This window comes from Brachyistius frenatus, unplaced genomic scaffold, assembly GCF_029030835.1.
Source record: "Brachyistius frenatus isolate BFR_SWC_R1_liver_20210118 unplaced genomic scaffold, ASM2903083v1 Contig_94, whole genome shotgun sequence".
Lineage (NCBI taxonomy): Eukaryota > Metazoa > Chordata > Actinopteri > Embiotocidae > Brachyistius > Brachyistius frenatus.
This window is the reverse complement of record NW_027210693.1, coordinates 499,874-511,830: the sequence shown is the minus strand read 5'-3', so window position 1 is coordinate 511,830 and position 11,957 is coordinate 499,874. Positions and strand designations below refer to the sequence as shown.

Sequence of the window (11,957 nt, the reverse complement as noted above, 5' to 3'; positions counted from 1 at the left end):
GCATCCTTTAAAACAGCTGAAGACATATTGGAAAATCGGAAAGTTTGAAGTGGTTTTTAATATAAAATCTTCTCATGCAGATTAATTCGGTCAAGCGTGCTCGATTTGATTTTGAATTACCGAGTTTATGTGCAAAACATGTTTTACTTGGAGATTATTTTCAGTTTGTTTTTTGACATTTCTTAATGTGTTTGTGTGTGTGCATCAGAGGTGGAAAAGGACAAACTGCATTTACTTACGTGCTTAGATAAAAAAAAAAATATTTGTTTAGTTAAAACAGTGTTTATACCTTTTACTGGTTCCTCTTACTGTGAGCTGTAAACATAGCAAGGTCTCCCAGTATTGGACGTCTCCCTAAGTATTAGATATGAATATTGTAATTGATACACTCCCTCCATTCACCTCTTAATTCTTTAAAAGAAAAATAAACTACTTCATATATACAGAAACAAAAAAGTTATCAAGATAATTTTTATAACAGGTGGTAACCCTGAACAACAATGTCTGTTTTCAGGTATACAGGTATGTATGGATGCAACCTGTCATAAAAACGTACCTACTTTTTCCTGAGAGTCTGAATGAACAACTGTACGTGTCTGTAAGCAGAAGCTCTCTCTGCAGATACACAGCAAGCAGGCTGCAGAAGATCACAAACTACAGCCTCGAAATGCACAACGGTGAACTATTTGTTTCCAAGGAATCTCAGACAGCAGAGATGACAGAGAAAGAAGTGACGACCGATTCTTTTAGGGATCTTCGGGGATCTGTCCCCGTATATCCGATGATTGTCTGCTGAACCAAACTTCCTTTTTGCTCATTGTGTTCAACACACAGAGATCTCACAGGTGCAAACGTAAAAATGCATTTACGTCAAACTGGGGGCTGAGAGAATAGAAATTCCTGGAAAATGGACAACAGTGTGATTTCTATATTAAATCATGTAGCAGAGCAAAAAAGAAAAAGTAAATCATACATATATCTGAAAATATAACAAAGAAAAACTTGCCCTCTTGATGCCCTGTTGCTGTAAATTAGTCCTTTTATCTGCAACATTTCAGTTATTTTTTTGTGTGTTATTGAATTAGTTTACTTTTTTTACAGTACAAAAAAAAATATTTACATTTCATTTTAAGAAAAAGACAGCGTGTTCATGTAGATTTTTATGGTTTAGATTGTAAGTAAACACACAATTTTGTTTTGCTTTGGGGCAGAGTGTATGATGGCTTTATATCAAGGGTGGCTCGGGAAATCTCCTGCCCTCCCCTTTTTCAGCTCTACTTAGAAGCAATAATGTTATATAATATGGCCATCTGCTCTTCACATTGATTTAAAAGTATCGTTATGCAGCACGGCCATATGTGAAAGCCAGCGAACATTTGATCGAGGGCGGGTTTGATGCATGACCTCAAATAAATGTTTAAAGTGCAGATTTATTGCGCCACTGTCCTCCACCGCTTCTGTTTTTTGTTTAATTTGTCTGTCATTGAAAATAAAGGCGCCTGTGTGTACCAGTAATTTTGGTGCGTCAGCTTTCATGTCTGTACTTGTCTGTTTATCCTGTTGTTGCTGTAAAACAAGAGAGCTGAAACCTGAGAGACGACCAGTAGTGCTCGGTGAAGGACTGAGGTCCGCCTCCCTCCTCAGTAAAACAATCAACAGTGGCATTTCCCTTGACTCTTCAATCACTGAACATCAGAACTTGGACTAATCAGGTCAAACCTTGCAACGATTGCACACTGACATCTAGCGGCGTTTTTGGTAACTGATTTGATGGAAAAACCTCTTAAAAAGTCCAGAAAAACGGCCTTGATTTTTTTTTTATTTATTTATTTATTTTTATTAAAAGCAGTTGGTAATTTGAAGGGGGATGAGGGAGGGAAGTCATCTTCCTTGTTGGCAATATGACACGTGTTATCTTTGGTAGAAGAACGAGTGCAGCAGCAGGTGCACACGGGAGGTTTAGCTGAATGTGAAGAACTACATGTAGATTGCTTGCAAGCACTTTGAGCTGCTTTTCTTGTATGAAAGGTGCTACACAAATAAAAATGTATTATTGTTAATATTATTAGGGAGAACCTCTTCAACAGCCTGTTCAAAATCATTACATTATTTTTTATATATATATCAAACAGGGTGTCCTGATGCAAAAGGGTCCTAATTGGAACAGCTTTTATATAATATAATATAATATAATATAATATAATATAATATAATATAATATAATATAATATAATAACTTCTGTTTCTGATTACTTCTATATCCTTAAACTTTCTGATTATTTCCAGGTTCAAATGAAAATATGAGTCTCGTATACAAAGCGTTTATTGTGTTGCCTTTGTCATAGGTGCTGAGATAAAGGACGGTGTGGTTATTTGTGCTTTTCCAAAGTGACTCAAACTTTCGCCGCTTCGTCATCGATTTAAATTCGTGATCGGGATCAGTAGTTTGAGCTAATGTGTTTTTTTTCTGCACCTGGGATTGGCTGTGTCATAAACCCCGCCCACGACATCAACACATTTTGGGCCTTCACGAGACCATTTCGGTGTAAATCGTGACACTATACATAATATATATATATTTTTAAAAAGCCTAAAAATCCCAACAATATTAATTTAGTTGCACTTTCAAGACATAAGCTTCAAATACCTCTTCTTATTTTTTTTTTTTTTTTTTTTTTGGGGGGGGGGCGTCCAGGAGCGACGGGGGGAATTTCTGACGCATCGGATTGGTCGATGTTGACGTCAATCACGTCTAATCGGCACGCGATTGGCTGACGGGCCGGGAGGAAGTCAGGGTGTCACAACATTTCAGGGGATAAACTCAGAGTTGACAAAAGCGATCTTGTCTCAGTCGAAACATTTTGAAGCTCTGAGGGTGTTTTTTTTTTTTTTCATCTCCAAGTTGTGTCTCGGACCAACGCAGGCGGGCGAGGATTACGTCCCCCGAACCGACCCCACTTGCGTGCCGGTGCCAAGGACTTGATCTCACCGCGGACTTTACGGCAGAGAGAGGAAAGTGGGACTTTATTGTTTCACGGCTAAACGAGCTAGCTCTGCCAGGCGGATTGTTTGTGTGTGTGTGTGTGTGTAGCGTGGACCGCAGGCTATATGGCTGCGATTTACGAGCCGATATATGGACTTTCAGAAGACGAGGTAAGCTCTAATTTAAAAGAAAAAAAAAACCACCAAAAAAAAAGCCTTTTTTAAAATGTAAGACCGCAGTCATGAATGAGCGCTTTCTCACGAGGACGGTGGTTGAGCCGGAGATGAGCTAACGCCGACGTTAGCCGACAAGTGAAGCTAACGAGCCCTTCACCCATTACATTCCTTTGTAATGTCCAGGCAGCTGTCAGTCCCCCCCCCCGTCTTAGTTTATTTTAATTTAAGTAAACAAACTGCACCACTTCGTCTTTGAAAAATAAACCGCCCCCCCCCCCCCTCCCTCCGCTTTTAATCCTGCGAGCTTCATTAGCTCCGCTGCATCCTTTTATTTGATTTTTAACGTCCGGTCGACTTGTAGACGAACTGGGAGCTCAACGCTGAAGCCCAGATGTGCAGAGCTGAAGCCCAGATGTGCAGAGCTGAAATGGTTTACTTTCTTAGCTTGTCGGTGATTTAAAGCTGTCGGATGGTGAGCGGGCCACTAAAACGCGTCTTGAGGGCTGAAGCGGAGAGATGGAGGTCCTGCTCCGTCAAACCAGGTCGATATCCTCCCATGTGTGTGTGTGTGTGTGTGTGTTTGGTTTTTTTGGACTTCCGGCAGTCAGACTTGCATAAATAATGTAGTGTAAAACCATTGCAAACGTTATGGTTTTACACGGCGGGTACCGTTAGTCACCAGTCTACTAATATGACAAAATACTTTTCTAACCGAGCCAGCCAGCAGCTGTCATATCAGCCGACTTACCTGTCAGACATGAGTAATAATAAATAATCACGTTCATATGTTCAATCATTAAATGACACTCCGGCCAGGATGCAGGAGAGATTTCTACCTGGTCTCTATTAATCCAATATATTGGACAGTGTCTTGGCAAGATACACTTTTGAGATGTCAATTATCTGGATAGATATGCCAAAACCCCACAAAATGTTTATTCCTAACAATAACATGTATTAAGATCAGAGCTGGTATCTGCTTTGTGGTGCTCCGTCTGATGCCTGTCTTTTAATAACAAACCACACACTGCACTGCACCACACTGGAAAAGGGTTGTCTGGTCTTTTTCTTTATTTTATTTTTTTATAGCATTCACCCAGTTACAGACATTTAAAGCCCATCATGTAATCCCCACAACTAAATATAAAGATTCTGGATCTGCGCTCCATGAGACAATGAACTTCTTGTGAGTGTGAGGTAAACATTCAGAAATGCTGCACCCTCCCAGAACATAACCACCGCCCGAGGCAACAGCTGGGTCGGCCCGTGCTCCCAGGCCCGCTCCATCCCTCCCTCTATGGCACTATTACTGTAATCATAGATTCCGACAGACTTTGTCATCATGCTTAATGTGGATGTCATTAACTCTTGACACCTGACAAGAAGCCTGTGATTTTACTTTTTAGGCTGCAGTGAATTAGAGAAAAAAAAAGAGTGTGGGAAGTTGTAAAGAGAGCTTGGTGTGAGGTGGTTGAAGTGAGCCTGCAGCAGGCATTGGGAAATTCATTCATACAGGCACACATTAACTGACCGAATAGCCATAAAACACAGTCAAACTGATGGAAAGAAATGCGCAAGTTTACGTATTTTGAAATATAGTCCTGCTATGTCGGTGCTTCCCTGCGTCAGGGTTATTGGCAGAAAGTTGCAGCTGCGAGATTATTGAGATAACTGTCCCATGAGTTTGATTTAATGTTTTGAACCGTCATCTCTCTCTCCTCCGCAGCATGAAACAAGAGTGCTGCGGGTTAAGGTCATTGCAGGAATTGATCTGGCCAAGAAAGACATTATTGGAGCCAGGTGAGTGTCACAAGTATTTTTATTTGAAACACCAGAAAATGCCGTTTTGTTTTTTGAGTGTTTAGAGTAGAACTGTTGGGTTATTTTTCTGTCATCTTTTTGATAAGAAGTGTGTGTCTGTTCAGTGCACCTGCTGTGGACACAGTCATTATTTTGTAATATTGAATATCTAAGACACTTCAGGAAATACAAAAATGATTCGTCAGGGACATTTATATGATGAAAGCCAAATCTAAGACCGAGATTTAGTTCCAGCATTATGTTTAGCATCTCCCTCTTTAAATTTGAAGGGTCTCCTTCAGTCCGTCCCGTCATCCTTGTTCAGCACCTTGTCACTACATTCCTTCTAGTTACACAGACCTTGAAACCAAAGTGTTAATCAATGATTACCTACCTGCCTCTCCCATCCTCCTCATAAGCTATGACGGCTCTTTTTTCCAGATGAAGGAGTTTGACTAATTATTATACACACCACATACTTTCTCCCATGTGCGACCACAGCGATGTTACACTTAAATCTTTGAATTGTTCAAGTGTCCATCCAGGATCCAGTGCAACCCACTGTTAATGCACTTTTTACCTGGCGTTGCATAACATCCTTCTGTGCAGTTGTATTTCCAGTCTTTGTTTGGTTACTATAATTTTTCTTGCATTTTCTCAGCAGTGTGACTTTTGCCCCTCGAATTGCAGTTATCGTTTTGTGCCTGGTGGGAAAATTTTTGTGACTGTGGTCCAGGAAATGGCATCACGCTTGCAAATGCATTTGAAAACAGGCTTCCAGTGTCAAAGCGAACATACATCAATCTGCACACTGAAGTTCAAACAGTCGAGATGAGTAACTGTGACTAAAACGCGTTTAAATATCAAGTCACGTGTACGAAAACAGAGCAACTAATAATAAATTGGATTACTTGTTGATCTGTCGATTATTTTCTGAAACAAATTAAACCAGGAAATATTATTATGTCTGGAACCTGCGTTCATACTTAAAAACGACTTCCACAATTAATTAATAAGCCTCCTATTTAATGTTCCGTCAATCTGCTAGTTAATTTATTGGTTAATTGTTTCAGCTTTAGATACGAGTAAAACTGATTTTATGCTCCTAAGGTCTTGGCCTCCACATGTGCTTAAAGTATGTTGCTTTTTGTCCCCATACATTTTTTGACAACACCCTCCCTCGACAGCAAATACTTGGAAAGGCTGAGTTGAGATTCGAGTTCACCAAGTGGCTCTTCCACCTCGATAAATGCACTTGAATGGCTGAAGAGGACTGCAAATGACAATAGAGTGAAAACACATGTAGCAGTACCTCAGCAAATGTCCACAATCTGCACACAAAAAGCCCATGAATATATACAGTAGATGAGACAACAACCATTTAGACCAAGGCTATTTAAAAATGCAGTTTTATACACTCGATATCACCAGATGACCAGTGCAAGCCTCATGTAATTGTGAACACTGTTCCCACTGTTGGTTATAGTGATGCATTGTATCTCAGCTATGAGAGAGCAGACATTGTCAGAGGACGAGCTTGGCATGTTTAGCGCTGTGTGAGTGCTACTCGCATGCCAAAGTGCATGTGTTTGCATCCTGATGCCCTGCTGGCAGGACAGCTCAGCTTGGCTCGGGAGAAAGCTGAACTGTAATGAAGAAGCACTGAATGAGGTCTTGATGTGTGGCAGCCTACCACAGGAGACAGTGCTGACTTGGCAGTCTGTCACCTCAGAAGATGCTCAAACAGAGCCGACTTGTTCTTTTCTTCTTTTTTCTCTAAATGTGTTGCTGTTGCTGCTGTATGTTGCGCTCTGCCCTGGTATTTTGGACTTAATGAAACACCCCGAGCCTTTTGTTTTTGAGAGGTGTTGATGGAAACTAAAGGAATTTGCAATCAAACAAAAAGTGGTCTGAACCAGGTTTTGGAATCCAGCAGCATCTTTCATTTCGCTCTTAACCAGAAGCAGCCTGTCTGTCTCCCTCAGCAGGAGTTTTGTTAATAGAGGGAAGGAGACGAGAAGAAGTCTCGATGTGGCCGAGATACAGTAGGCTCATTGTTTTTGTTTAGTCGCAGACCATCACAGAACCACACAAACACACAATTAGAGGCTGTGGGGTTCCTGGAGATGTTACTGAGCAATCAAGCAACAGCAGTTTCTCTTGGGGGATGTTTGCAGCTGGCTTAAAAAAAACAAACTAAAAACAATATATGTCCATTTATTTATCTTCCTTCCGCCCTTTTCTTTACTTCCTCTCAACTGCTCCCTTCAAATGAATGAAAGGCTGCACTCTAGCTGGCAGGCTAAATCTAATTGTGGGCATATCTGTATTTTAATTAGATTAGTTGTTTAGATCAAGTCTGGGTAGTGAAAAAAGATCCCAAGAAAACCAATTATTGAAAATTAGATTTAAAACATATTCATAGATGGTTTAAAATGCGTTTAAAATCGACTTTCTAACCTCAAACTGTGGATCTTTTGTTGAGCAATGGCTGCTGTGGCCTCGTGTAGCCACAAGTGGTAACTCCAGGGTGGGCCGGCAAGTTCTGTCTAGTTGTTTTGAGGAGCAAGTGGTGATATGAAAAAAAATTAAATATCACAATGATGAGGAAATATTGTAGCGGTGACTATTGGCACTTTCACAAAATGTTATATTTTTGATAAATAATGATAAGGAACATGGCTATAATGACTAAGTGGGTAGAATGGTCTGGGGAGTTGAGGAAATTACATTACTTTACTGTAATGCAGCTTTTGAAACAACACCTATGCCATTACAGGAAATTATGATGTCCAAAATCTGAGCTGATATCTCGTCTCATATCACACTATGGGGATATGGATATGTTATGAATACGTCCTAATGTCTAGTCAGCCTACTGCTAAGCTGATTCCTGCTTCCGAAAACACCTGAACCGCAGACTGTAGATAAACAAAAAGGATGTAGTCTACGGCTCTAAAAAGGGAAGCCATGCGGAATTGCCAAGAAGTGCAATACCACTGAAGGCCACCAGGAGCTGGCTCCAGAAAACCGCTGGCTTCAATAGACTTCCATTCTAAAACGGTCAACTTCTCTCATGAAATACAAAGTCATTCCATTTTTTTCCACAAGTCATTATGGTGTTATTAGAAAAATTGACTGCTGATCAGTTTTCTGGTGGTCTTTCTGAAAAATTGTTCAATAAATAATTAGATATTATTAGAGGTTATATAACCTAACCTAACCTAGATATTAGTTCCCAGGTGCAGTCAGGTTGCCGGCGGGCGTATTGCCTTCGGGCTCTCAGTCAGATCCAACCCTCGCTTCTCCTCGCAGCTCCCCCAGCTCATCCAAGTATGGTAGTATGCATAGTAGCCCTCTTTATAACACATTAAGTTTTAAAATGCTTACTGGTATCTGGTTGTATGTAGTTAAATCTGTTGATCAGCCGAGTTATAAATACAGTCGGGCTGATAGTCTGGACTTTGCTCTGTTGAATACCAGCTCACAGTTCATTGAAGGGGGCTGATAAATGAAAGAAAGCAATTGAGATCTGGCAATACAACATGACGGAAATAAAACTGTAGTAATGCTACACTATGAATTAGTTTGTGTAATTAAGTAACTTGTGTTACGTTTGCTTGGTTGCATTCAACCTCCCAACATTAGGACACTAAATCTCAAACATAAGAAAACCGAAAAAAGGAATGCACAGTAGAAGAGTAGAAGCCCGAATAAGAAGTAACTGGTTAAGTAAAGCAGATGCCATCTTGCGGTCTGATATTGTTGCAATAGGAGTTATTCTGGTCTCATCTCACTGTTTATCACTTTCTCTTTTGACCTCTTCCAATCAATGCAACACTCAATCCTCCAATCGGTGGAGCCTCTTTCACTTCCCTCGACATGTTCGTTGTGTCACTGGTGTCTTTTCCTTTTATGTTGGAGCCTGTTTTCACACCTTATTGGTCGGAGACATACAGTACATGTGTACATGCATCACGTGTCTCAGCCAACGCATTCGGAGCATCGTTGTAAGATGGAGAAACCAAAATGAAAGTCACCTGTTATGTTTACGGCTTGGAAATTTAACTTTTGTTTTTGTTTTATGAGGATTCATTTTCCGTTTTGTACAAATAAAATGTGAGTTATCCAACTTGTAACAACAAAATCTCACCCAGATGTTAGGAAAGAAAATACATTTTCACTTCCTCTGTGTCATCTGGGAAGATGGAAACCTCCATGCAGCGACTGGATAATGTGTTGTTTTGAAGAATTAGATGATGTGGGTTTTTTCTCCTTGTAGCCTGCAGCTTTAGAGCCACACTGGAGAATTACACCATCTGTTATATTATATTCATATTGATAAAAGTTATTTCAGAATACACAGATTCATTTATAATAGATTATACATCATGGGTAACTTTTAGACTAGCAGCAAATTAGTTGAATGATTTAATAGATAATTAACAACAAAAAATGATAAGCAGCTATTTATTGCATTGTTAATGATAGTGTCACATTCTCAAATGTATGAATGTGCTCCTTTATGACTAAATGAAAGAGCTTTTAAATAACATAACTATAATTTTCTGGGCTGCTGTTTTCTCTTGTTATAGAAACTCTTAAATCAAGGCTGAAGACTCTTCTGTTCAGCACTGCCCTTTTATTTAATTGAATGATTACTCATTTCTAACAGTGCCGTAGCTTTTACAGTTGAGTTGCTTATTTTTCTATTTAACTCCTTTAATTTCTATTTAAGCGCTTTTTTTTTTTTTTGAAAGGCTTTTGTCTTATGTTGCTTTTACATTTTGTCTTCATTTTTACATTTTTGTGTTTTATGCAATGCCCTTTGAATTACCTTGTTGTAAAATTATACAGTACTAATAAACTTGGCTTGCCTGATGGAGCAGCTAACCAACAGATTAATAAGTAATGAAAAGATCCTGTAGGCATTGCACCTGGATTTTGGATATATTATTTGGACAAAAAAACAAAAACAAGGCACAGTTAAAAACAAGTGTTTGTATTGTATGATAATATTTATAAAAACTTTCATTAACGAACGTGCCCTGTTTGTGTCTACCATCACCACACACCCGAGAAGTTTTGCCTCAGAGGGAGATGCTGGGAAAGTTCAAACCTGACACTGTACCTCGTGCTGCCTGTTGGGACTGACATCAGTAGGGTAATTGGTCTGCCCTGTGAATAGTCGAGCTTTGCTTCTCTGCCCAGAACTCACTGGAGATTTCTACCCTGTCAGCACCTTCAAATAAACTATTTAGCTGTTTTTTGTTTTTGTTTTTTTTAAATAGCACGCAGTCACATACACTCTGCATACTATTTGCACTGCTCACCTCAAAATGTTTCTATTTTTAGCTCCTTTTTGTCAAGAAGGCATTATGGCCTTATCTCACGATACCCAAATGTAAGCAGATTTTACAGGCTGGGCAGACTCAGGTTTTAGGTCTGGAAACAAGTGTTGTGTTGGAGCGTAGCCTGAACAGTATGTGTCCTGGCACCCGTGTCCACGGTTAATGATTCTAGATTGGAATTAGGTTTCAGTAAGATGAAGTACACTAGCCTTTTTTTTTTTTTTTTTTTTTTGGATGTGCAAGATGGGAAACCTTAATTCATTTTAAGACAGTTTAATTCCAATATTACATGATGTCAACCATGATTTTGTTCATTATGTTATTGATTTATTTTCTTAAATGCCTGAGAAGTTTGAGTGTTTATTCTCACTGACTGGAACATTTTTGTTTTGCTACGAGCACTGAAATATCTTATCAGCAATTTTATTTGTATATATTTTCATGACATTATTTTGTTTTTAAATTGGGCTGAGTAGATTTGAAGCTGTGACAGCTGTGAAATGCTCAATATATTTTATTGCCTCATATTTTTAAAACTTGTCCTCTGTTTTGTTTCTGCAGCGATCCTTACGTCAAACTTTCTCTCTATGTTGCGGATGAAAACAAAGAGCTTGCCTTAGTCCAAACAAAAACTATTAAAAAGGTAAGTAAAGGTAAAAAAAAAAAAAAAAAAGTGTCTTTGATGCATGCAATGAGACTTTTATCTCATCTCATCGTCTCAGACCCACTGAACTCTGATGTGTTTGTATTGTGATCAGATTGACCACAACTGTTGCTGTAATCTCCTCCCACACCTGCACCACACATTTAAACCTGTTCAGTCTCTTTTTAAATCATAGGTTTGAGATTACCAGATCCGCTTAACACCCAACTCATTACCTCGACCACCTTTCCTACAAATCAAGGCGCTCCTGTTATCCTGAGAGAGAGAAACCACAGGAAGGCACCAGAAGGCAGTGCTTCCTCTTTCTGTTCAGGAGAGTAAAGAGGGAGACAATGGCCGAGCTCTTTTCCCCCAGTGGCCTATTTTGGGGAGGAAATGTGTTCACAGCAGGGGGAGCTATTACTTGCTATTAATGTGTACTCTCCATTCAGGATCATTTCATAGTGGGCTATATTTCTGAACAGAAGGTCTATAGTCATTCTCAACATTGTGGACTGCTCTGGACTGCATGGTTTAGATGAAGTCCTCACTTCGAAGGCTGGGTCTGGAAATATATAATATGCAAATTGTGTGTCACTGTGTGGACTGTGCTGACAGGTCATCATTGTAAATGAGAATTGGTTCTCAATTGATTTTACCTGGTTAAATAAAGGTCATATAAAGGTGAAGCTTTAATGAAAAAATAGCCTGAATCTTCATATTCTTCTTTTGTTGTTGTTGTTGTAAATTTCCCCCAGGTTAGCTACAAGTAGCTGCCAGCGAAGCGCTCTCCCGGAGTCAGGCAGCTCAGGCCTCCACGCAGGCAGACATATGCTGCCAGTGGCCACGGTTGCTTTATAGGATATAAATAGCTGACAATGCACTGCTATGTGGAGCAGAAAAAAAAAAAAAAAGCATCACTGCTCAGCTCTTCTGTGGGCTCGATCTGTCTTTAAGTGGGACACCTTTTGATAGCGTCTTTGTTGATGAAGCTGAGAGTTTGG

At 39.6% G+C, this 11,957-nt stretch overlaps 1 protein-coding gene across 6 annotated transcripts in view; it reads left to right on the top strand.

Annotated features, from left to right (window-relative positions):
* Positions 1-2,826: 2,826 nt before the first annotated feature.
* nedd4l (NEDD4 like E3 ubiquitin protein ligase) overlaps positions 2,827-11,957 on the top strand; it is a 43,400-nt gene continuing 34,269 nt past the window's right edge. For all 6 annotated transcript variants that reach the window (XM_069710783.1, XM_069710782.1, XM_069710781.1 and 3 more), the window contains exons 1-3: positions 2,827-3,153; positions 4,886-4,959; positions 10,872-10,953. In XM_069710783.1, the coding sequence (XP_069566884.1) occupies positions 3,109-3,153; positions 4,886-4,959; positions 10,872-10,953 (201 nt within the window). In that variant the 5' untranslated portion in view covers positions 2,827-3,108. The remainder of the gene's footprint in view (positions 3,154-4,885; positions 4,960-10,871; positions 10,954-11,957) is intronic.